The sequence below is a fragment of the Pseudomyrmex gracilis genome, unplaced genomic scaffold (genome assembly GCF_002006095.1).
Source record: "Pseudomyrmex gracilis isolate BER0280 unplaced genomic scaffold, ASM200609v1 scaffold_94, whole genome shotgun sequence".
Lineage (NCBI taxonomy): Eukaryota > Metazoa > Arthropoda > Insecta > Hymenoptera > Formicidae > Pseudomyrmex > Pseudomyrmex gracilis.
This window is the reverse complement of record NW_018020678.1, coordinates 1-26,692: the sequence shown is the minus strand read 5'-3', so window position 1 is coordinate 26,692 and position 26,692 is coordinate 1. Positions and strand designations below refer to the sequence as shown.

The following is a 26,692-nucleotide window of genomic DNA, read 5'->3' as shown; positions in this document are numbered from 1 at the left end:
TTACGCAAGACATATACCTTTTGCGTCTGTACAAAGAGACTTATTTCATTATTAGTAATCGCGTCGTGGAAAAATGACCGTCATTCAAAAAATCAAACAATTGCGATGTCGTATCATTTTTGTCGCATTTATTTTAACACGTTAAAAAACCTCATTTTGATTTAAAACGAAAAAAGATTTTAGCACACGCACATGCGTACGTGTTGTAGATGTGAACTGTCATATGTTTTCCATCAAAACCGCTCAATATTCATTAGAGTTTAACGTGTACGTTACTAGTAATAAATAATGTATAATTGGTAGTTGTGTATATGTATATTTAATATTATGTGTCAATTCGTATCAGATGTCGTAATAAATTTATTTACAGCGTAAATATTGTTCAAACCAACGAGGATATTTAGAAAAGACACAAACATGAATAACTTAATAGAAAAAAAAAGCAATCAGTTGTATCTGTGTGTGTAACGTTCAATCAAAAATGTCAGATAAAAAAATAATCCATTATCAAACAGATGGTTTACCACTCGCGATACCTATCTGTCAATAGTTAATAAAAACAAAAAAAAAAACAAAATCATTATTGCATCACCGCGGGTGTCACATTGAAAATCGTCTTACGCGTTTCGATCGCAGTTCCGGAAACGCTCAAATTTGAGACTAAACACACTGGATCCGAGAGGATCATTCGTACACACGGCAAGCTAACAGAATCCTTGATCCTAACGATGGCTCCCCCCGCCCATTTCATTCTCCCTTCGCTATTCTCGCAAAGTGACGATACGAAAACTAGTTACAGACAAAATTCCCCGCTAGAGATCCGGCCGATCATTTGCCGGCAACACACCAAGACAGATTTCCCCGCTGCACAGGAATGGGAATAGGAGAAATAGCTAGGAGAGAGACAGAGAGAGAGAGAGAGAGAGAGCAAGAGAAATTCCTACCAGGACAGCTCAGAGCACCGGCTTGCCGGCTGCGAGAGAAACCGGCTTGTGTGTCTGCTGCACGACGGAACACTTCACCGAGCCTCAAAGGATGGACGATCAGATGATCGCGACGATCCTCAGGATCACTCGGGGCACTCTTCCACGTCACACCGATGTTCCGACTGAGACAGACATCAGTGAATTTTCGTGAACGTAGGCGATTAACCAAAGCGAATATCGGAGCGACGACCAGCAACCTTCGACGGTCGACGGCGCACTGGCGAGGAGCAGAACTGGCAGAACTAGCAGAGCAGCCAGCCAGCCAGAGCTTCAGATTGGGAGTTGGTCTACCTTACCGACGCAGGCGTCCTTGACGAAGCAAACGAGAGCGCGGGGTCGGACGGGGGACCGGTGTATCCGCCAGATAGCAGGGAACCCCCGTGCGAAGAGGGGTGCAGGGAAGAAGACAGGGCAGCATAGCACAAACTCATCGGTTGTGTAGATACCTGTTGAATGCACTTCGCCCGGGTGGGGAGGAAGTGCTGCGACGAGTCGGGGAAACACCGTCGCAGAGCTACCGCTGCTGTTGAACCGGCGAAAAGATCTTCGAAACAAAACGGTCACGCTCGATCAGAGGAGGTTCAAAAACCTATATCAGAATCTCCGGCGCCTCTTGCGTAACTCTATCCTGTGTGTGAGAGCGCGCGAAACTCGACCACTCAGGTCACACACGTCGCAAATGCACACGGAAATTTTTATCAACCGTTCCCTCTCTCGCGCGATTAATCAATCAATCGAGAATTCGCACCTGTGTGTTAATGAGAGAATTTTTAGCAAAGATTCTAGAAGGGAAGAAAATTTCTTTATCGCGCAACGAGCAATTCTCCCCACTTAGGAGATTCGTCGCCCGATAGAATTGTCGTAAGTGTCATCATCTCGACGTGATTTCGAAACTATTTTCGAAAGGTCGCGTCGAATTTCAAAGGAGAGACAAGAAGAAAGAAGACACCCGATTCGCGCGCGAAACCGAGTTAAGAGATTCTCGAAATTACGTTCAACAAAAGTAGCGAGTTATTCGAGCCCCGAATTGAGATACGTACGTGATTATGACAGTTCTCCCGCGAGATGTAACGGGTGACTGAAAAAGAGAGATTGATGGAACGGCGCGCGCGCGCGCGCGCACTTGGATTCAAATTCATGAATTCGCTCTCGAACGCGGTATCACCTCCACAAGGACAAGAAGAAATCGCACTATTCGCCGGGGGAGGAGAATCGCCAAGCATTCCATCTGTGACTAATCAAAGCTGACTGTCTCTCGGAGTCCGGTCGGGTCGCGCGGCACATTGTTGAAATTCAAATTCCACGCGTCTAACAATGTAATCTCCGGAGTTGTCACGTGCTTGTTGTTTGTGAAATTGACCCTTCTTTTTGTTCGAAACTCTGTGCATCTTTTACCACCAATCTCGATCGAAGTACACAGAGATTTTGAAAAAAACTTTAAAAAAAAATTACGTATAATTAAAACATTACATTGTTGCAAAATTACGATGCGGCGCTTAAACGATGTGTCGGTTTGACAAAAATTTGCAAAGACAATTATTTTTCTCGGAGCAAAAAAAAATTAATAAATCATTGTATTCATTGTTGCGGATCGAAACTGTTCGCACTTATCGGTTCACGTTAACGAATGAATCTCGAAAGAGTTAGTTAGCATACATCAATAATCGATTATCATAAGCCGTAAGCCGACAGCGAGTTACGCGCGACAACGCGCGATAGCGTTATAATGCATTTTGCGATGCTAACATCACAAAAATAACAAGTCCATGCATATTGATAGAGTCCCTCTTATGCAAACTATAAAAAAACTTGCGACGCAGTTCGGAGCTTTTGCCATCTAATCTGTTGTGACAATAACAAACGCGTTTTTGGCCAACAGTCGAGTATTTCGCTAAAATATTTAGAAGAAACACAAGATAATTGTGTAAAATTGTTTTTTTTTTACATCTTCAAAGTTTGTTGCTGAATTTGCAGAAGATACACAAGCGCAAACGTAATATCTCGTTTGCTGTAAAATTTAAAGCTGATCCTTGTCCGCGGTAACGTGAGGACGTGTTAATACTTTAAGAACCACGAGTCGTCGACAGTGAGGAGCTTTTGAGTTAAGCTTTAGAGCTTAAAAAAAAACAAACCTGAAACATTTGTCATCTAATGTAATCTTAATAATAAAAGCGGATTTAAAAGGATATTAATTTAAAAGGCTCGAAATGTTAGTTTCTAAATCTTTGCCAACACCCTCCTCTCTCTCTCTCTCTCTCTCTCTTTAAGATGCGGACTGTATGTGTATTTGTAAGCAATAACACCGCAAGTACGTTGAGAGTGAAACGCGTGTAGAGATAAGAAGTTTAGGGACGCGAAAACGCGCCGCCGGAAGAGTCAATAAACGCGGCGAAAGGGATCCGGTCAAAAGTTGCGCGCGAGGCGACGCGGTAGGCAAGGATACGTCAAAAGGTTTTCGCGCGCAAGTCGGGCGGTAAATGAGCTAAACGGCCCCGGGGCAAAGGATGGCGTCAAAGGGGAATTCAGCAGCCGCGCGCTAGGTGAAATTCTTGACTCTGCCCTCAGGACAGTGAATTACCACCTAGCACGCCATCTAGATTGCTATTCGCGCGGCCCGGTTGCGCGTGCAAGGGAGGAGTATATGTGTGCACATTCCCCGCTGTGCTAGCTCGCTACGCTCGGGGAAGGACACTGTCTTGTGCGCGAAATGCTCCCCCCGTCCCGAAGATGCCTCCTCTCGTTCGCTCTTATCAACGTCTGTTCGCCACTTTTACGAGGGGCAAAAAAGTACCAAAAGACACACGAGAAACTTTCGAAAGTAGAAAAGCTCGCGACGAAAATACATTAAAGCAAAAGTTATTTAAATTTTCAAACAGGAATATTTATTTATAGGGAACGTGATCACAAATTACACAAAGACAGAGAATGCTTTTGCGACTTCTCAGTAAGAATGTGTTTAATTATTTTTACTCATTTATACCGTGTAAAACTATTAATCTCCGCAATAATGTGTAAAATTTATTTTATTGAATCGTAGAATTTCACGACGTTTTTTTTCGAACATGTGGATTTTTTTTTTTTTTATCATCAATTAAACGTTTCGCGCGTTTGCTTCTGTTAGAGTGTTTTCAGTAGAATCGGTCATTCCCATGGTTTTATTAAAAAATAATTGAATCTCTTTCTCTCTCTCTCTTTCTCTCTCTCTCTCTCTCTCTCTTTAATTCTCTCGCGCGTTATTTCTATCTCACGGGTTTGCGTGTGAATGGATTTGGCATCAGAAATGCTTGATCGAATAAACATAGCGGAGCGCGAGAATACAAAATTAAAACTGCGCCTTGATGGAGTGGCCACTTGTTGTTGTTGGGTGTCTAAGTATTGTCGAACGAATATAACGCGCCAACGCGTCACGATGGGTAATAATACGTTGTTGGAAAAATTGTTGAACGGAAAAAAAAAGTGAAGTATAACATATGCGTCGCGATTATTTTTTTTTTTTCCACGCGAAACTCGCGAGAGATTACATGCGTGTTAAAAAAAAAAAAAAAACACATTACCGCGCAAAGTAAAAAAATTAACACATTCTGTCACATTGACGTTATGACACATTTATCTAATGTCTACATTTAGTAAGCCGATAAAAATTTCAGTTTGAAAGAACGAACACTCTTTTTAATCAGATCATCTCGCACGGGAATTTCGGAATTGAAATATAAAAAAAAAAAAAAAATCACTCTGTGTATATATTACAATATATGTATATATTTTTTTAAAGATGGAAAACGGCAGTTCAAATATCACGATTGAGATAAATTGCGTTTCAGCATTATAAATTTTAACAAAAGAACTGAAAAATCGAAGTAATCCATTAATATCGGTTTGATTTCCTGTGTTTGTCGTCCCGTGTTTAAATGTGTCCCGTTCTCTCGGGCTCACATTTCAAGCAAATTCTGACAGACATTGATATCAGCAATTTTCTCTGTGCCAACACACAAAATGGCTCTTTCATACATACATATCGACGCGAAAACAAGCTCCCGCGATCAAGCTTTCCGGGTCTTATTTTCTCTTCGAGTGTCGCCAGATTGTCAATACAGAATTCGGTGAATGTAACCGCACGGGCGATTAAATTTGCCGAGCAATACGGAAGATAATCGAAAACACGCTGCAGCGCAAGCTAGTTTTTGGAACAAAAAAAAAATAAAATAAAATAACGTCAGAACCAAGTTCGAATTCGAATTTCGATCAAAAACAAACATTTTGACATAATTTGTAGATAAGATAAATATATTAATCTCTGTTCATTTATATTTTGTTGACTGTTGGAGAATTATGTGTTCGCGCAACAAATTTAGGAAATTAGCGGCTATCTAAATATGTGTGTGACGTTGAAAAGTTTTCAAACTAAAAGTTTTCGAATACCGATATCTATCGCGTACTGATGAAAATAATTACATTCATTTCCGCGTTGCTACTCACGTCACATGTTACACGTCAGCGTTACACGAAACGCGCATATGCGCCGATATGAAAATATACCCGTATTCTATCACACTTTTGCGGGATACGTAAAAGCCGCTCAACTAAATCTCGATATTCGAAGCACGAACGACAGCTTATTGCGCGCAATTTTATATATCGAGAGCGTAAGACACGTGTGTGGGAATCGGGCGTTGTAGAAAAAATAGCGCGCGCCATTCGACCGCGCGTTAAATACATATTGACAATACATGTGGTGTGACAAAACACATACATTTCCATTTGAGATCTTTCATTACTGGATATCACTTTTTAACGCCGCGCGAATAAAAAATAAATATCTTTGATATTACTTTTTCAAAAACATAAAAAAAACACACACAATATTACTTCCTTACTCTCATCGATCTTTAGGCGTTTTTTTGTGTGCACACAAAAGACCTTCTGTTGACATTTGGAATGCGATCCCGGTTAACATTCGAGTTGCGTCTTTTGATGTTTTCCGCAGTTCATACTATGATCATCTTTTAAGGCATAACTAATTTTATTGATGATCTTTATATTTATTTTTATTTTTATATTATTAACTTTGCGTTATTTGGAGTTACCCTAATGTTACTACCTTTAAAATTTGTTATTTTATATTATCTTATTTTATTTTTCTTTTCTTTTCTTTATATTTATATTTATTTTTATTTTTATTTTTATTTTTAATTTTTTTTTTATTCTTGTCTTTCTTTAATTTTTGTTCTTATTATATATATTATTATTGTACACTTTTGTAATTCTTTGTATTGTTTGCGCTTGAGGGGAATTCTTTCCCAGAGCGCATAATAAATAAAGCAATCAATCAATCAATCAATCGATTTAAGTCTTTGTCATTGAAACAGCTTGTCGTGAAACAACTCGTTATGAAGAACGATGATGCGTATCATCGAAAAGCGCGTGTATTTTTTCTCGTGGAGCCGCGATCTCGTGTAAAGACGCGAGATTTCAAAGCGAACCGAATTAACCGGTCGGTTGCTCGCGGCCGTAACAACACACACGGGCAGCTCGCATCGCGAAGCGTTTGCTCCGATACGAGCAGCGAGAACCCGTTCGCGCTATTATTGTTTAACGGCCCAATTTGTGTAACTACGCCGTAAACCTTAACAAGAGCGCGCGGTTATTAAAAAGCGCGCGCCTGCGCGACCGCGACGGTCCGACGGAACGACCGGAAATGATGGATCAGAAACAAAGATAGATTGACGTGATATGAGGTGAAATGAAAGACACTTCCTGTGTGTGCGGTATAGATACTCGTTTAAGAAGAGCTTATAAATCTCGGTAAATCTCCATCCCCGCGCGAGTGTTTTCTAAACACAAAGTGAGAGACGTTCTAAACCGACAGAAAATCTCTATCTCACTTTTAATTTGTTTTTGTTTTCTTTATCCTTTTTTTTTTTTTTGTTCGAGTACGCGCAGGACGATCAGTCGATTGTTCGGTCGCCTGGTGTAAATGTTTTGCCGAAACTTGCCGCGCGCGGGCGGATTTAAATCACGACGTGCAATTTCTCGCGATACGTTATCCCAGGGGGGAATTGGGCCGTCGAATGAAGCATGGCTGCCCGCGTATGTATGTATGTATAATGGGAGAAACGAGACTAAAACCGCAATATTTCCCGACGCGCCGATCGGTCGCGGAGAGCGTCACGCCGCGCGCGCGAGAAAATACAAAAAACAGTCGGCCGAACTTGATTTTTCTATCATCGTAAATCACGCCGAGGACGGCTGGCACCTGTTATAATTTATCGCGCCGACCGGGAAACCGACCGCCGCTACATCGACCGTCGAGTTTAAGTGACAATCAAAATATCGAACGCGTTTTATTTAGGAGAAGAGAGCATCGCGTGCGCGAGAATCTGGTTTTGAGAAAGCTAAAAAAAAAAAAAAAAAAAAACTAATTCTCTCGCGGTCATCAAAACATTTTATTGTATTTCGTAAAACACATTTTAATCTTTCAAAAATGTCAATTAAATTTAATTGGATTTATCTTGTGCAGAATTTTCGTCTCTCTCTCTCTTTTTGTTACAAACATATTGTTCTTAAAAACTATTTTTGTACAGTGATGTGTGTGTGTGTGTGTTAAGAGCGAGTCTGTTAATTAAAACATTTATTCGATTTCTTCCTGTCTTTAAATTTCGACGTAAAAGAACGCGAGACGAGGAAAAAAAAGAAAAATAACAAACATCGCAGTCGTTATAAGATACATTATCATCGCAGACGACAGTCGTCTTTGATTTGTCGAGTCGCGTGCGCGCGCGCGCGCGCGCGTCTACCCTCGATAATAAATCAAAGCTACCATTTCAGATAACCATAATTTAAAGTGAAGTATTGATGCGTACGTATGCACGTTTGTGCTTGCTCTCAAACAAGAAAGAGAAACGGCGATGCCCGGCCCCTCGTCTCGTGGGAGAACGGAGAGAGGGGGGGAGCCAGATTCTTTGAAACCAACACCATTCTGTAAACGTGCCTCATTAAAAATAACGAGGCATGGTAGATATGTCAAAGGAAACGCGCTGAATGAAGATGGAAACCGGTCGGCGACACTGACGTTTCTTTCTCGAGACATGTTGCGTCAGTATCAATCAGACAAAGTCGTGGTGATTCGAAAAAAATCTAAAAGAAAGCAAATCCGAGTGCGACGGTTCTGAGAGTTAATCTGTTTCATTAACACGACTTGTTTGTCGCTTTTGCTGGAAAATTAACGATCTAACACATTTACGTAAATTTTCACCTTTAATTAGGCTTTTTATTATCCTAAAGTTGATTGTACAAAAAACAAACTTGATGTAAAATTCTAGTTAATTGCACAATTACAAGCTTGAAATTTATTTTAAATTTATTTTAAATAGTTTACTAATAAGGTTAATTAATTTGTGAAAATTAATTTGTAAAAATAAACATTACACTTGACAATTAAATTGACCAAAGAAATAAACAGCGCACACACACACAATTTTAAAACTCATAAATCATTTGTTATTATTATTATTATTATTATTATTAACGTGGTTACGCGTGATGTAAAGTACTGCCAGAAAATGATGTATTGCAGGTACACCCCTGATATCGCTTGATATTATCATTCTGTTTTTTTTTTTTTTGTTTTATTATGAATAATTCAAACAAAATATTAAATTCACATCCCTCGCGAAGATTGTTGCAAAGGAAATCACATCAATCACCACTGAAACTATGATCTTGCCTCTTTGCATTTTTCACGTCGACTTACTGATTAAACGTCACCGAATATAAAAACTCGACTTGCGAGTTTCAAACAAATAACTATGTACGTCGCGGTCTCGTGTCGTGATATTTATGAAGCAAGAATCATGGAAGTGGTCGATCGGTCAATGTAAAGCCGGAATAAGTACGACTTGTGTGTATGTGTGTGTGTGTAAATACTTTCTTCTTTTAGAACGGGAAACCGAAAAGCAAAGTTATGTATCAAAGACCAGGTCTCTAGATTTTTCACGTTTTTCACTTTACTTCCTCGGAACAATATTTCCAAGGGGAATTTGTTCAACCGCGATTACCTGTTGCACTTGTACACACGACTTTTGCGACAAGTTCGTCTTGTACGTCTTTGTACGTCGACAGTTTGACGCGAGCGCGGGGTTCAAAAGAACAACTCGGTGTGTTGTTTGGCAGAAGAGCGCGAATAGAATATAAAGAATCAATTTGAACGATCTATAAAGTACTTAAGTAAGTGTGCACGGATGAAAGAAAATTTTGCCGAGAGAGGCGTAGGCAATATCGGATTTCCATCATCGCTTGTTAAAATCGCAATGCGTGCTGGAATGTTTCCAAGGGTTCCGGGCCAGATATAAGCGACCTCGGCCGACATTGGCTTCGCCATTGCCATGGACACTGAACTCAGAGTCTGCGAATAATTTATATACCTAGAATTATAGGACATTGAAGAGAGAGAGAGAGAGAGAGAGAGAGAGAGAGAGAGTGCGAGAGCAACAATAGCGAATGTGTGTATGCACGCCGTGGGAATTGGCGAGGTGTCAAGTGCGGAAGAAACAGACCACCGCGACGGATCGATAATCCTTCGTTGCTCTTTCATACGCGCGTTTTACACGTCGATTTTACCGAGACTAATGCCAAAGTGTGCAACCGAAAAATGCCGGAAAGTAATGTCGCAGAAGAAAAGAAGCGCCAGAGGAAAACACTATTTTGATATTAGCAATTTTACTTTCGTATTCTCTTTGTTAAAAATGAAAGAATATAAAAAAAAAAAAAAAAAAAAAAAAAAAAACAAAACAAACAAAACCAAAATCGCAGTCTTTTTACGAATAAATATTCAAATGCGAAACGATCGCGACAGTTTTGCGAATAAAATGCGGCGAGACGCGATGGGAAGTACATTTCGTTTAATCGCTCACAGTCGGTCGGCCGAAAGGGGGTAAAAGTCTAGCTTCCGGTCTTCTCATTCGTTTCCGAGACGAGGACTTGCCACGGGCGAAATTATACTAACGGTGGAGTGCCTTTTGAAGTTTCTTTTGATCCCGACGATCTTCTGACATGTCGCGAACAAACGTAAAAATTACACCGCGAGCGCAGCACACAATATACGTACGTCTCAAACAAAAGAATCTTTTTTCTGTGAAAGTAATGAGTGAAATAATCATTAAAGAATGAAAACGACGTGTACGTATCTATATACGCGTCTAGCGAGATTTAAAAGAGAGTCACCAATTCCGTGACTTACAAAAGTACAAACAACGCAATAACAAACTATTTGATAACTATTCCGATTATCGTGAGAAACGACGTGAGTGTCGAGTTCAAAAGTTGCTCGAGCTTTCAGCTCGCGATTATTTTGAGACACCGGCGTAATTTTCTCTCGAAACTAGCGCAACATAAATTTCATATAATACGAATTCTTTCGTACTAAATCTAAAACGCAATTAAACATTAATTAGCGCAATTTTATACAAATATTTTTTAATTATTTAAAAAAAAAAAAATCGCTCGAATTTTGCAATTTTAAAAACAATACATATTTTTTATCTTGTGCGATCTTCCTCATCGATAAGATGAGGTGCGCGTGTGTAGTAACGGGAGCGTAAAAATAACTGCAATTTATGCAGGTGGAGGGTGAAACTCTGTTTACAGCTCGCGTCTGCAAAACAGTCGCCGCGTTGTTGTTCTCTCTCTCTCTCTCTCTCTCTTTCTTTCTCGCGTGCTCTCTCGAAAGTACGCAGGGGTAAATTGGGGACGCGCTTAATTCCGCTCCGCGACACATAAAAAGCGGCCGTTAAGCTGCCTGTAGCACACTCTCGAAACAATGGGCCGGGGGGTGGCTAATAATAAGGAAGCCGACCGGTTCTTGACGACAACGACGACGACGACGACTACGACGACGAGGTGGCCGTGCACTCGCGATAAATCGTCGAATGTTTATAGGGCCGTCAAAGTTGCGCTCGCCTCGACATTCACGCGCCACCTTAAAGATCTGCGTTCGCATCGTTTGCTGCAATGTCGGAGTAATAATTCAGCGTGCACCATTATATTGGCGCGCTATCCATAAATTCGAATTACTCCCTGCCGCGCGTATTAATAATTTCGCGCATAAAGACGCGTCGCGGAGTCTCGTTTTAGTTTCGCGAGAGCTAAAATGCTAGTTTCACCGGGTTATCTCGTCATAATCGACTCTCTCTCTCTCTTTCTCTCTCTCGGATCTTTGAAGTTTTATAAAAAAAAAAAAAAAAAAAAAGTATCAGGCCTGGCTAGCGCGGAGTCTGTACTTTGTGTGTTGGCACGTTGTATTGTATTTTCTACCAGAATTAAGTTTCAACAACATATACTTTCTTTGTTACACAATTTTTTTTCCAATTCTCTCTCGTATGTGAGAAAAATGTTAACTTATAGATATATTTGTGTGTGAAAATACAAAGCAACGAAGAAGGGGGGGAGTATTATAGTGCGCATATAATATTCCATTGCAGAAAGTAGCTAACGTTACGACCACTAAGGGAGCGAAGCAGCGTGTATGACAAAGTCGCGATAATGAAGTTTTTGGCACTAAAGCCGTATTAAAAGTTTAAATCATGTTTATATAGTATCTTATGCGCACAAAAACGAGAGACCTAGACAGGGATTATTATCACGTTACGTGCGTTTGAAAGCAGTTGTTAAAAAAAATTTTCTTTTCTTTTTTTTTTTTAATATAATGTTTATACATATAGAAATTGCTAATGTGCGCGTATCAGGTGCGCGCGATGATATTTCATTACTATTGTGTTTAGACACGTATCTTATAATAATATAGTTATCTCTCTGTATTCTGAGCTAGCGGGATAGCATTATTATCTTTTCGTAACAACAACAAACTCATGGTGATCTATCGTTCCGACGCGTGTAATGGTTTACGTGTTGCAAATGCGCCAGCATTACATCTTCCCCAAACTGTGTTTCAACCGTTAGTCTGGTTACACATTTGCAGTTGCCATAAATTAATGGGTCTCAAGACAGCATGCAACAGATACAAGTGCGACACTATAGTGAAATACGCATTTAATGCGGATATCGCAAATATTAATGTAAATAAGACACTTGAAATAAAAGAGAGAGATCAACATTTTTTTTACATATTTTCAAACGTCGCTCATACACACACGGTATATATATATATATATATATGTATACGTGGCATGTGTGAAAGAGATCTCGCTCTCTGCGTATCTCTCGGATGTCTATACCCCGATAGAGAAGAGTGAGAAATTTTTATCTCTCACCCCATAAGAGAGGCGCATTGAAAAGGTTCGAAGAGGGTCGCTTCGGGTATAAAGAAGCAGGTTGTATAAACTGCAGGTGCAACGGTCGCCGCAATGCAACAAGTCCAAAGAAAAGGTTTCGAGTGGCTGCCGCCGCACACACGGGTGGTGACGATCGGCGATGGGAAACGAAGAAAGAAGGGATGACGCAGAACGAGGAAATGCAACTCTCTGCGGCACGTGACTGGAACGTCGACGACGATGAGGTTAGATTTATAGTTCCCCCAGGCGTACTGCATCTTTCTCTTAGTCACAAAGCTCGCAGTTTATGTGACGCCGACGTTGGATTGACGCGCCTCTACGCGTGTCTTTTTTTTGTTTTGTTTTGTTTTGTTTCTATCGATTATCTTCGCGTATATACGTTACATTGCGAGCCACGTTGCGTCACAATTTGTTTTGTTGAAGAAAACAGAAGCCAGCAGAATGTGTTAAGACATTGAGCGATACGTCTTACAGTTATTCAATTTTTTTTTTTTTTTGTCAAAACAAAACACATGGGATCTCCGAAGAGATTCAATTTCAACAACTTCTGTGAGATGTGTAAAGTTTGTTTTTCCAAACGGAATTTTTTGCCGGTCCGATGAATCGCGTATCGAGAGCGCGCCTGAGAGATAGGCAACTCAACATGCTTCTGGGTGTGTGTAGGAAACTGTTATCATTTCTCACGCGTGACTTTGACGTTGACAAAAAAATTATTTGTCTAATAAGTATCGCCCTGGTATCATTTTCTCCCAAAACTTATTTCAAAATCGTACTCTACAGTATGAGAACGTTGTGAGAAAAATGCGCATTGACGTCAGAGTGGAATAAATTATCTAAACTAAAAATAATAAAAACAATAATTATCTAAACTAAAAATAAACTAATTTAAAACTAAATTATCCAAAAGTAAATATAAATAATTGTTTCATATGTTTTACTTTTTTACACTCTTTGTACGCAAGAAAAATAAAGAATAGTTATATCGTTTCGCGAAATATCGGTGTTAACGATAAGCGCGCGCATCTATGCAAATATTATCGCGCTATGTTAATTTACGCGCATACACGGGAAAACACACGTTAGGACACGATGAATGCACGTCATTTTATGTTCTTAATGAAACACGCGGTGATGAATTCTAGCAAAACATGATTCGACGCATTTAATGAGATCCCCCCCCAAATCTTTTAATCTCCTAATAACGTGCGAACGCGGCTAATCTTTTGATGCCTCACTTTAATCGGGTTCGCAAATGTGAGTTTCCAGCAAGCGACGGAGTAAAATTTGAGATATTTTGAAAACATCAAGGCAAAACTAAAAACAAGTGAAAAAATTCTTTGTGAAAAAAAATTTCTCTGTAAAAGTGGATTTTTTTCACTCTTTGCGCGCTGACAACATCGGCAAGGCCGCTTCTTGAAAAATAAAACAAACTTTATTTGTACTCACCGTCTCGTTCCAGCCGATGTTTTTCGCTCGCTTTCGCGCATTTGCATTAATTGTCGCAACGTTCGCGCCATGATGGATAAGCGGGTAGTAATCCTCCGCGTCGCTGTTCTCGCTGCTGACATTTCCGCCGGTGATTTTCTCGCCCGTTAACTTCGCCGTGTACTGATGCGCGTAATGTCTCACCGCCATTTCTCCTCTCGATGGTTCTCACTAAGCAGGGATTCCACTTTCGATTACATTCACAACCGGCATTTGAACCGCAAATTTCGATGCCGCGACGTGCCGCGACATCGCGAATCACTGCGACTCGCATCTCTCACACGTTTCCCGGTGCGTTTCGTATAGAAAAAATATCGCGCGCAAATTCGCGAAGAATCTGACGAGAAACACCGAAACGTATTAATTCACTCGCGAGACTCTCTTTCTTTCGTCTAATTATTGCAAGTTGCAATTGGCCGATGGAGCGATAGCTCCGCAGAAGTTATTTCGAGCGCGCACCGCAATTTCGAAACGGGCGACGGTCACGGACCAGGCGCGCAACGCCAGACCGCCAACTCCCTTCCCACAATTGTGTATACGGCTCGATTCTCATGTACAAAACGAATATGGCTGCGTATAAGTCTGCGATCTGATTGGCGAACGGTGTTTTTTCATTTTTCGCGAGTTAGCGGTCTCTGATGTGCACAACAGTCGGTGGTGTTGCGACACGGTCGTATTTTGCGCTCGGGTTGCTCAGCACATCGCGTTGTTGTTGCGCGCGACAAGAAGTGACAAGAGCGCGGATGAAATGCATGTCAAACGAGATTCTAATTGTTTGTGAAAACTAAGTTGAGTCGAAGACAATGCGGAACGCGATGTATAAGCGCGGAACAATTATATTATAACATCAACATGTGCAAAAATTTTAATAAATAATTATTTGTTCAATGAGAGAAAGAGAGAGATAATGTGTGTGTATGTGTGTGTGTGTGTGTCTATCATTCCAGTAATTTTACGGACTTCATATTACTCTCCCACGAAAGTTTTGCGGCAACATCGCTGCGCGACTCTGTATATTTATTTATTATACGATTTGTCGATATTTTGTATATATATACAATACGTACGTGTGCTCAATCATGCTCCATCACTTTCAGAAACGCGACGTATCTCGATTCCCGCTTGCATGGCGAAATTCCGCGGAATACACACCGAGCCCGAGAGAAGAACTTTCACGAGACAAAACGCATCCGCGCGCATCTGCCTGCAGACGACGCGAACTGATTTGCAGTATCACGTGGCAACTCTCGGGTGAAAGCACAGTCTTTCTCTATTCGTACAACAACAATAATAATAATAATACTAATAATCTACACGCTCGACGGAATAAAGTTCGCAGTTTCTCCGCGCTGGAGAGACGGTTGACTGCGGAATTCGCTCGCGTCAATACACATTTAAGGTTTAACTGTAAAACGGAGTAAAACACACACTTTTCGAATAAAATAACCTTTTACGAGGTCTAACAAAATGATCATTTAATTGTTTTTTCTTCCTCTCTCTCTCTCTCTCTCACACACACACACAAATAAAGTCTTTTATTCGAATTTAATATCTACGAAATTTTCTTAAGTCCTTAAGAAGTTCATTTTTTCTACATACGTACCTTTGAAGTAATTTCTTTCGAAAAATCGTGCGCGTGTGTGTATGTGTTGTTTCGCACAGTGCAATGTCGCAAATATGCAGAAACTCGCTAAAGCGTGTCGACATACTGATTTCCGTACTACGTACTATTGTTCGCTTGTGCGCGGACAATAATACTTTCGCGACGTACCGTGACCATTGCGATAATTATACAAATTGCGAGTGGTTTCATAACACTTCCTCGATTCCGCTTAATATTGTTCCGGAACTATTCAACTTGAATTTCGTATACCTATATTGAAACGGCTAGGTAATAGGAATACACATACTATATAACTCGGTCTTTCGCAAAATACAATAATTGATTGCATTTGTTGAGGCTGATAATTAATTAAATTTTACGACTCGATGCGAATTTCGATCCGTAAGGATGCGCATTGATTTCGCGCGCGTCAAATTCTTTCGAACCGCAAAACTCTTCGAGCGCTGCCGTTTTTCCAACTGGCAGATGAAGAAGAAAGAATATTATGCGCGCGTCGTAAAAAACATCTGTGGTACACGGCCGTGACACGCTGTTTTGAGCCGACTTTATAAGCCAGACTTAGCACAGAGGAAAATGAAAGGGACAGATGCGCGGCTTAGCTATTTTATTATACCTTCACACTCACATAATGTAATATGTTTGTAGTATATATAGGTATACCTCTCGATATAATTCGATTCTCGAAGTATCGAAATCAAAACGCGCGCACGTAGCGCGGAACAGAACCAGATCACTTAGAAAGATAGCGTTTTTATCTACTGAAGTGTGTAGTTTACGTGTTTGACACGTGGACATCGCGGCGCTCGCGTACGGAACGCGTCCGTGACCGCCGCGATGTCCACTTGTCATATATATACAAAATTATCGACAAATCGTATAATAAATAAATATACAGAGTCGCGCAGCGATGTTGCCGCAAAACTTTCGTGGGAGAGTGATATGAAGTCTGTAAAATTACTGGAATGATAGACACACACAGGTTTTAAGCCTGTTCTACATTGAGACGCAATCAAATCAGCCAATTGAGCAACGTGATTGGTCAATTCCACAAGACCTGCTATTTGCGATTGCATCTTGCGCTTAACGTAGAATAGGCTTAAAGCCCGTTCTACATTGATCGCAAGCGCAAACGCAAGATATAGATCTCGCAGAATTGACCAATGGGTGCGTTCAGATAACTCAACAGTTGCACAACGGTTGAGAGATAATCACTTCTGATTGGATCATACTTTTGGATCCGCAGCAGATTTTGAAGAATAGTCCTATCATAAGTGATGATCTCTCAACCGTTGAGTTGTCTGAACGCACCCAATCAATTGGCTGATTTGATCAATGGGTGCGTTCAGATAATTCAACGTTTAAAGAGCCGTCTACAATGGAGAGTTGTAGGCCGTAATAGTAAGAAATTGACCAATCACAGACAAAGTACAGAAGAATAATCGATTGTGATTTGTCAATTTTTTGTAGACGGCTCTTAAGAGATCATCACTTATGATAGGACTATTCTTCAAAATCTGATGCGGTTCCAAAAGTATGATCCAATCAGAAGTGATTATCTCTCAACCGTTGTACAACTGTTGAGTTGTCTGAACGCACCCAATACGATTAGTCAATTCTACCAGACCTGACGAAACTGCGAATGTTTTTATTTAATCGAGCGAGCGCGACGATAATTAAAATTTTACGGAGATGCGTAATGACAGCCGAATATAACAAGAGCGTAGTTTCCGATAAAAATGGCTAGATTTTTGCAACGAGTGATTGCAAGTATCGCGTTGAAATCTCAGCCTCGAAAGTTGCAGGTTGTGAGGTGCGTTTCGTCGCAGCATCTGACGGAATATTCATCTTCTGTCCAGTTTTCGACGCAAAAGAGATGGGTGCACAAAAATATAGATGAGGAAGATACGGATGTGTTGCGGGATCACACCTGCGAGGTATCGAATTTTGACGATTATCTGACAAATTACAAGCCCATCGTCAAGGTTATGATACAGACTCTCAGAGAAATATTGGATATATCATTGCCGGAAGCGAATAAAATAATTATAGATTATCCGCAATTGAAAAAAAGATCTAGGGCGAATGTTCTGAACAATTATTATAATTTGTTAGAAAGAGGTGTTCAAAAAAGTACTATTAGGAGAAACGTCTGGCTGTTGGCGCACGAGAACAATAAAATTGAAGATAAACTCAAGTGCATCGATGCTCTCAATATGAATAACGATCACCTTGTGTCGTGGTTACGCTTGACTCAGGAAGAACTCGAAAATTATGTACATTATTGTCAAAATGACATGTATTTCTATACATATAACAAAGTAGAATATCTCGCTGATAGATTGAAGGTAATTTCTTTATGTAAGTGTAAATATTAAGATTGTGTAAAATAATTTTTTTCTCTTAAGAAAATGATTACATATGTTTAAGGATTATAAGAGTCTGTTTGTTTACCTTTTTGTGCGTAGATTTTTTCATGTGTGCTGCAGTGTATTACATTTTATGATCTCTGCGTGTATACTACATGATTGTTGCTTTTTTGTAGTGTAGCATAGAAAAGTTGGCTGAATTAACAGTGCGATATCCATTTATACTCAAAATCCCAATTTCATTCTTGGAGAAAAAATTAAATGTATTGCAAGGTGAGAAACTTGAAGACAACAATATTATATAAAACGTGATAGAAAATAATCAGTTTTAAATAGTTTGTTTTTGCAGAATATAATGTGAATAATGAGCGTATACTAAATGATTTGTGGGTACTTCGATATAGTGAAAATCATATTCGTCACAGATGTGAATTGTACAAGGACACAGGAAACTTGGAGATAAGACCATGGGCCATAAGATGTCCACTTCGAGTTATAGCAAGGTACTATCAAAAAGATTTGTAGAAAAATGTGATACTTATTGATTTTTCTTTTCTCTGTATTTAGAATCTTATTTACATACAAAAATTGTGCATGAGAAATAATATTTGTATTTTACTGATATTATTGTCGTGTTACTCTGTAAGCAAGAAAAAATCAATAGTTTTATTTTTCCATCAGAGCTGTTGAAAGAAATTACATAAGACGCGGCTTACTGAAATCTCACACTACTGTCAGTGAATATTTATTAACCAAATTGAAGGTTAATGAGGAAACTCTTGATCTTGCCCTCACGAAATGGCCGCATATTTTACGTATAAATCTATCGAAATTAGATCGGATAATTAATCTATTACATCAAAATAGAATTTGTAGCAAAGAGATTTTACGAAATGATCGTATTTTTTATTTCAACACGGAAACCATAAAGAATCGCATTGAGATTTTAAAGAAAAATAATATTGCTCCAACACTAACTCTTTTAGTATTATCCGAATGCGCATTTGAAAGGTATGTAACGATAACAATTGTAGAATGACAATGAAACCAAATCACAATGTGAAAAACACAAAATGTTGACTGTTATTTAACGTGAATTTTTTCTTACACAGAAATATAAAGAAGATCCTTTTGCAACAAGAGGTGTTGAAAGAATATAGTGTTAAAGAATATTTAGTGAAAAAATTAAACATCAGTGAACAGACTCTTGAAAAAACAAGTAAAAAGTGGCCGTCTGTCTTGCGAGTGAATGTACATAAATTAGACCAATTGATTAGTATGCTGCAACAGTACGGTATAAAAGGTGACGAAATAATACGTTATCCGCGGGTATTTTTCTTTAACTTGGAAACGCTACGCGAGCGACTTGAAATACTGAGAGCAGCGAAGTTGATACCAAAAGTCAATTTATTAACGTACAGTAGGAAAAGCTTTGATAAGTATGTAAGATTACATTAATTTAAACAGCATTAACATTTCAAAATTAATGTATTTTATTATTACCTTCATCTTTTTTTATAAAACTTATAAAATCTATATATTAGGTCTACCGGAAAGTTCTGCCCGTTTTTGGAATAAAACAAAATACGAATTTTTCTTAATTTTTCAAAAATGGGATATACAAATTGCCCTCACGCTGGCAAAAAATCATTAATAATAATGGCAATTATATTATTTAATAAAGTTTATTGACGGTAAGAAAACTTTGTATTTTGTTTTATTCCAAAAACAGACAGAACTTTCCGGTAGACCTAATAGAGTCTCAGAGATGTATAAAAAACAAAATTATCAATGTACAAAATTAACATCGTAATGTAACATTTTATACCTCGTGAACTATGAATATACAGGAAAATAAAACAATTATAATGTACATAATACAATTCGTAGTCTTTGTTTTTAGTAAAAAAACATATATAATACTTCTATATTGCTAGTCGCGTATCTTCGCAATGAGAGGCACGAGGCCCGAGAAAGAGAGACGCACGAAGTCCAAATATGGGCATAGATAGTCGAGCGTCATTAAGCGCAGGCGCGTCTACTAAGCGAGTGCGAGCGAGACAAAGCATTGGAAAGTGAGAGAAAGAACGCGAGAAAGAGAAATGCCCAAGCGTGCTTGAATGTTCACCGCATGCGCACAAAGCAGCTGGACCTTGCGCGAGAGAGAGTGGCTACTATATTGTCTGCACCGTAACATTTGGGCTTCAGGTCGGCACCGTACTAGCAATATAGAAGTATTATATATATGGTAAAAAATTACTTTACTTGCGTAAAGTAAATTCAAGAAATGAAATCCAATTCAAGAATGTCAATTGACTGTCAATCCTGCGATCTCGCAAAGTTTGATCAGATTCGGTATGTGTTCTTCGTTCCGAACTGTACAGTTTTCATCGATCAGCTTCTTTTTCAAGGAGAACATCATGTCTGCGTGACCGATCACTTTTACTCCAATTTGAACATCTTCCAACCAAATCGTATTCCCGAGAGTAAGACACACCTGCAAATAATTTATTTGCATATATTTGTTTTTTATCTTCTCACACAGTGCGGTAGATCACACTCACTTTTCCAGTAAGGTAACATCCTTCGTCGTAATTTTCTACAAGCCACTTGTGAACGAATTCGTTGGTGTCATAATTCCACATATATTCCTCGTCACATGGCTTCACTCCAGCTAAATATATTTCCATAATATGGCTCGGAAGATTCATTAATTCGTCCGGAATGTGTAGTAACTGACGTGTCTGTAACAATTATGTCGCATGAAATTTTGTTTCAGTGTTTACATCTTATATATTAGTATACAAAAGATATATACACTTGGGAAAAAATGTCACAAAGCTATAAAATTTGTAAATATGTAATAAACACAATTTGAATATAAATATCGTGTATGTTTCAAAGTATAATAATCTTACGTTGATGTGTTCATATATGACACCGGTATCCACGCATCTTAAGTCCACAAAGTTGACGTGTTTGGAAACGTTTCTATCCCGTCTGATACGTCGAATTTGTACTCGGTTAAACTTTTCCTTAGGGTGTTCCAAAACGCAGATATCACCCACGTTAGTAGAGATACACATTTTCCTGTACAGTTTTCAAAAATACATATGGAAACATATTGCTATCTTTGGATAGCAACTAAACTGAACAAGAAAATTTATAGTACAATATAATACAATACAATACCTGTTTTCATCCTTGTGAAAGTAGTTTTGAATTTTTAACCGATTTTCCATGTACTCCACATTAGAAAACGTTATTTTTCTCGATGTGCTTGAGTGTGGAATATGTTCAAGTATTCTCGCCGAAAAATGTGTCACGTCATGAGTATGTGTTATTCTGAATTTTATCTTATCGGTTCTATGGAAAAAAATTAAAAACGTATGAGATAATGCATAACACTATAAAGTGAAAGTTAATAAAAACTTGTTTACTTTTGTATGTCAACAATTGGCACGTCAATTTCGGGAATCACGCAATGCCTGAATTCGCAAGTGTTTCGCAAAGAAAATTCCTCACAAAAACCAAACGATTTCACTTGGTCACACATAGCGTAGTCCTTTTTATCTCTTTCTAATATAAGCTGAATTTGCTAAACAAATTATGAAAGACATTACTTATCAAAGAAAATATATGTATATTTGATAGAAATTTATAACAAATTTCGATTAAGATCTGTTAACTTACTTCAGTATTTTTCGAGAGTTCTGGAGGTATCGCCACTTTCATTTGTTGCATCATACGTATTATGCTTGGTAATGGTTTTATGATGTTTTCGTCAATAATTATAGTTACCTTACACTTTATTTTATCCTTAATGTGTATGTAACAATATTAGAGTAAGTACAGCAAAATTATTCATATATGAATGTATAGTATAACAAATAATATTCAGAGAGTATATATAAATTATAAACTTTTTTTCTAAAGAAAAATATTTTTCTGGTAATTCGTTTTATCTTATACGAGTAACTAGTTACCTGTGATAAGATATCCAAAAGCACAGACAATCTATAACTAAACGGAGTTTTTGTCTCTGACGGCACAGAATAATGTATCAACCACTGAATATCGGTAAAATTAAGTTTAGATAGAACCGCGTCAGTACATATCAAAACTGGGTAGAAATCGCATACACATGCTTTCCAATCCTCTTGTAAGGCTATAAAAATTGAAAGGCATAAAAATTGATAATTGAAAATATTAGAATATTTTCAAGTGTATTAATTATGTTAATGTGTAAAAATATCACAATTGTTGTACTTTGTATTTCAGAAAACTTCATTTCTTCATGAATCAATATAGTTTCTTTTGTTGGAAGTAAATTTGCTTTTAACTCTTTAGCTTCTTTCGAATTCATACATACTATCATTGTCTTCAATGACTTGTAATCGTCTTTCAACAGATCTAGAAAATATTAAACCAATTATGTACTTATTATAAACACATATATACATGATATATATTAGTCTGTTCTTAATTAAATGTGTTTAGAGAGAACATATATTTATGATAATTTGTTTCACCTGATACCAGATGAGTTTTAAGCCCGGATTTCACTTTATGCAATTCCAGACCTACAATTTGTTGTTTGAAAACAATGGCTTCTGAAAGCGATGCGATACATATATACGGTTTGTACATTGTAACAGGCACAAAGTTGTTCATTTCAGTTGTCCAATACGTTGCCGATAAAATTATTTGTAATATCGGTGCGTTGTCTCCTTGTACTTCGCGGTTTTTGATTATGTTGTGTTTTTTGAACAATTCTGCCATCTGTGTTATATAAACATTTCATGACTTTCACTATCATAGCAAGAAACATTAAGTATAATTCGAGGTTTTATACTTACTGAATCATAATATTTTCGCAAAATGATGTCAGCATTATCCAAAATTAAACATGTAAGTTTGTTAAATGATAACACACCTTTGGCCGTATTCAGGAAGCGAACTAGATATCGCGGTGTAGTAATTAAAATCTGACAGCCGCTATATATCGTCGCCGCTACTGATCTATATGTTCTTCTGTTAAGTGCTGCTACAGATTTAACACCATCAATGTTCTCTAAAAGTGATGTGCATATCGACTGAACATCTATTACATCAGAGGATGAAGAACATAAGAATAGTATCAACGGTTCAGTTGGTTTATGTGATTGATGTTTGTACAAAGTGGCTAAGCCACACGCAGCCATTGCACAACCGCTAGTTTTGCCACATTGCGGTGGCCCGACAGCGACAACGTTCAATCTTTTATTTATAGCTGGCCACATATGTTTTTGTAACTTCATTGGTCTCGTAGATTTAAAGAATTCTTTCCAACCCTCATATATTTCATGGGGATATCCAAGATGACTAACATCAGTAAATACTCCACAGTATATGTGGCTCTTTATCAGAATTTTGTCACTGTGAAAAATATGTTTGTTTCTCATAGAGTTCTTCAAAGAATTGAAAAATTTTATTTTATTGTTTGTTCTATTTGAAATGTTCACATGCACAACAGGCTCTGTTTTATTTTCTTGTTTGTAATTCAAAGATTTAACAAGTTTTTGCACTTTCTCTGAACAAATCGCATGATGTTTGATCTCTAAGATATTACTTAGATGTATGGTCATGTCCTCAATGATTAAATAAAATTCTCCATATTCTATTCCACTTTTTTCCGCAGTCATTACATAATCAAAATATATGATTTTAGATGCCGCAAAAAGATCTTTTGTATATTGAATTGCCTCCTTACTCCATTCTTCTAGAATTGTTGTGCTTGAACTGTTACTTTTTTGACAAAGCGGCAAGATATTGTACACACTGACATACTTTGTTAAATGTTTTGTAGAGAGAAAATTATGTGAGACCACAGACAAGTCATTTCTGATTAATTTGACACAAGTGCCATAATCAACCAGAAAAATGTAATAATCTCCAGTTTCTTTTGAAATATTTGTTATTAAACCACGGCAAATAAACGATGGTAACTCTATCATATTTCTGTAATTTTCACAATGCACAATAACCATCTGCAAAATATATTTAATAAGAAAACTAATATGCATTTCTTTTATGTAATAAAAATAGAATAATGTTTTCAGATTAATGAGAAACTTGTCCAACTCTGCCATAATAAAAGTATCACTCACATCACCGATGTTAAGATCCACATCATTGTCTTTGTTCAAAAACTCTTCAGTTTTAACAAACTTCCATAACTTTCTCACAATTTGCTCTATGGTCTTTTCGTATTCCTTTATTACATAAGCTGTCATAAGATATGGATTCTTCACACTTGTTACATTAATCGGAACAGCATTGACAGGAATGGTATCTAAAATCAAGTATACAATGTAGATTTTTTACATCTAAATAATTTTCACTTATATATATTTATTGTTATTACCATCAATCTTTTGATGAAGATTTTGTACTTTTGAATTAAGAAAAGCTCCTGGTCTTTCATATTCCTGTTTAAAAACCAATTTCAGTGTTGTTTAAATATTATTTTTTTGTCGGTATTAGTTTTACTAATATCTAATCACCTCATACGTTATAAAAGTAAATTTCTAAAATGTTTTGTTTAACGTAATCTATTGTTTTTTATCTTACCTGCTGATTCGAGCAGTTATTTATTACAGTGTCCTTCATAATACTCGGCATTTTCTCTAGAATATAAATTACACAACAAATATTTAATTACATCACTCTTTCTTTGTTATTTTCTAATCAAACTTTTTAGAAAGTAAAAGAAATAAAAGTATTTTCTCATACTAGCATGAATCAACCTTTCATATCAAATGACCTATTTGATAAGTTAGGAGAATTACATTCAAAGGCTGCGTTCGGAGAGCGCGCTATCAGCGCAGTTGCATCATTCTAGGTTTGGTTTGGTCAGAGAGAAACCTGAGAGCGGCCATCCTATAGTAATTTTTTACGACGGTTTCAGCCGCTGGTTTTAGCCGTATTTCCACAAAAGTGGAACTCAAAGGCCGTTCTACATTAAACGCAAGTCGCAGGTCTCGTGGAACTGATGAATCACGTTGGTCGATTGGCTGATTTGACTCTGCAATTGGTCAATTCCACGAGATCTGAAACTTGCGTTTAATGTAGAACGGCCTTTGAGTTCCACTTTTGTGGAAATACGGCTAAAACCAGCGGCTGAAACCACAGACTTCTATAGTATACTAGACCGCTAGCTTCTTTGTACGGCTGGCTACAAAATCTATGTACTTAAGTCGTCATGGAGGGGGAAGATGGGAGTACTGAAGAATGCAAGATGGCCGTCATGTTTGACAGCTGATTGAGTTGTATGGTTTTTTTCTTTGTCTGCCTTATTTCGACAGCCAAAAACACAATATTTTGGCATATTGGTTTTCGTTTCTTTTAATGTGTGCTTTATGCCGTCAACCGCCATATAACCTTCACTATGCTGAACTGCTGAATTGCTATCTGCGCATGCATCGTCGCGCACGTACATAAGTATATAGGCAATGATTGGATAAACTCTCCTTATCGTCAAAATCAACCAATGAAACCCGCATTCCACAGTACCCCCATTGTACATAGATTTTGTAGCCATTATCTACGCTGAAATCACGCGAGCTAGCGGTCTAGTGTAGTATATAGAAGTCTGTGACTGAAACTGTCGTAAAAAATTACAATAGGATGGCCGCTCTCAGATTTCTCTCTGCTAATAGCGATTTCGGCTGGTCTGCACCGGTGTGCCACCTGTGTAGAGTTGGTGCAAGTGTGCAGCGCGTACACTCATGTGGTGTTGCACTGAATATTTCGACCACGCTAGTGTGTATCAGCAGAGAGAAGCCTGAGAGCGGCCACGGCCATAAGAGTTTCTGTCATAGCTTTTCGTGGACATGGTTCTATTCCGTGCTAAGTTTGTGGACATGATTTTATTCCGTGGTATGAAAACACCGACGTGGTGGGGATACGCACACAAGCGAGACCGTTGTCCGTGTGCGCTCGTGGAAGTGTGCAGACATATTATGTTGATGTATGACGACGGTTCTCGCTTGTGTGCGTATCCCCACCACGTCGGTGTTTTCATACCACGGAATAGAACCATGTCCTCGAAAAGCTATGACAGAAACTCTTATGGCCGTGGCCGCTCTCAGGCTTCTCTCTGGTATCAGCCGAACACGAGACCACACCAAGGCTGCGGTCCGTTTCATGCTTAATCGCGCATTTATCTATAGTATATGTCACGTATACTATAGATAAATGTGCGCTTAAGCATGAAACGGACCGCAGCCCAACTGGCTCCAACTAATTTGCGATAGCCACTTTGTGTACACCCAACATGCATCTATACAGTATACTGAGCTCAGACGAATACGCGGCACCAGCAAGGAACTGCACCATTCGACCAGCCGAACACACAAGTTACATCAACACCCAAAATATGCAGTCGTAGACCAGCCAAAATTGCTATAAGAGCGGCCAGGATACGCACACAAGCTATATTCCGATTCCTCGCCCGGGTATACTTTCTTTATCACTCACTAGATTTAAAACAAAGATAAAATAACACTCGGATCTACTAAGGTAGGGAATCGGAACACAGCCCAACGTGACTAAAATAAAGTCACGTGTCTTTGAAAATGTCTTCTTTCTGATTCAACCAATTAGATAAAAAAAAAGAGCAAGTAAGGTAAATGTCCTAATACTTAAACGTTTAAGAGAGCTGTTTAACATATACAAATCATACTCGTATAATTTAACTTTTGGTGGTGAGTATTAGTATTTATTTAAAAAACCAGACTATGTTTTCACTAAATAAAGCTTTGAAGAACTGGGTTTATAAAGAAAAACAAAGTAAATTAATCGAATTCTAACATACCTGCTATGGCCCAGTGCTTAAACAGGTTTTCTAACTTGTCCCAATACTTAAACTATCTTGTCCCAGTACTTAAACGCTATTATTAACAC

At 38.3% G+C, this 26,692-nt stretch overlaps 3 protein-coding genes across 7 annotated transcripts in view; 1 reads left to right on the top strand and 2 right to left on the bottom strand.

Moving 5' to 3' along the window:
• The window catches only part of LOC109855630 (venom dipeptidyl peptidase 4), a 254,295-nt gene extending 239,394 nt beyond the window's left edge, over nt 1-14,901 (bottom strand). For 4 of the 5 annotated variants that reach the window (XM_020430089.1, XM_020430088.1, XM_020430090.1 and 1 more), the window contains exon 1: nt 945-1,191. Coding sequence is in view for 1 of the 5 variants with exons in the window: in XM_020430087.1 (XP_020285676.1) it covers nt 13,718-13,906 (189 nt within the window). In the remaining 4 variants the exon portion in view is untranslated. Of the gene's footprint in view, nt 1-944; nt 1,192-13,717; nt 13,928-14,823 lie in introns of those variants that run through there. The other variant, XM_020430087.1, reaches the window with a different exon arrangement.
• A 2,093-nt stretch (nt 14,902-16,994) lies between these two features.
• Nucleotides 16,995-19,302, top strand: LOC109855642 (transcription termination factor, mitochondrial). The gene is made up of 5 exons (XM_020430108.1): nt 16,995-17,725; nt 17,923-18,019; nt 18,096-18,249; nt 18,428-18,757; nt 18,859-19,302. Exons 1-5 carry the CDS (start codon nt 17,117-17,119, stop codon nt 19,202-19,204), a joined length of 1,536 nt encoding a protein of 511 aa, XP_020285697.1. The 5' UTR covers nt 16,995-17,116; the 3' UTR covers nt 19,205-19,302.
• Nucleotides 19,303-19,936: 634 nt separating this feature from the next.
• On the bottom strand, nt 19,937-26,625 carry LOC109855648 (putative ATP-dependent RNA helicase TDRD12). Its single transcript, XM_020430114.1, has 14 exons — nt 26,604-26,625; nt 24,359-24,414; nt 24,153-24,216; nt 23,896-24,080; nt 22,606-23,775; nt 22,279-22,528; nt 22,016-22,159; nt 21,733-21,914; nt 21,440-21,565; nt 21,187-21,344; nt 20,939-21,112; nt 20,665-20,836; nt 20,311-20,490; nt 19,937-20,243 (listed from the first exon to the last, which is right to left on the bottom strand). The coding sequence occupies exons 2-14, from the start codon at nt 24,407-24,409 to the stop codon at nt 20,055-20,057; spliced, it is 3,045 nt and encodes a 1,014-aa protein (XP_020285703.1). The 5' UTR covers nt 24,410-24,414; nt 26,604-26,625; the 3' UTR covers nt 19,937-20,054.
• Between the last annotated feature and the right edge of the window lie 67 nt (nt 26,626-26,692).

Coding starts and splice junctions, on each gene's coding strand:
- LOC109855642 (XM_020430108.1), top strand. CDS start 17,117: ATGGCTAGATTTTTGCAACGAGTGATTGCAAGTATCGCGTTGAAATCT. Junction 17,726..17,922: donor ATCTCGCTGATAGATTGAAG/GTAATTTCTTTA, acceptor GCTTTTTTGTAG/TGTAGCATAGAAAAGTTGGC. Junction 18,250..18,427: donor CCACTTCGAGTTATAGCAAG/GTACTATCAAAA, acceptor TTTTTCCATCAG/AGCTGTTGAAAGAAATTACA.
- LOC109855648 (XM_020430114.1), bottom strand. CDS start 24,409: ATGCCGAGTATTATGAAGGACACTGTAATAAATAACTGCTCGAATCAG. Junction 24,081..24,152: donor TCTTCATCAAAAGATTGATG/GTAATAACAATA, acceptor ACTTGATTTTAG/ATACCATTCCTGTCAATGCT. Junction 21,345..21,439: donor AACTCTCGAAAAATACTGAA/GTAAGTTAACAG, acceptor TAATTTGTTTAG/CAAATTCAGCTTATATTAGA.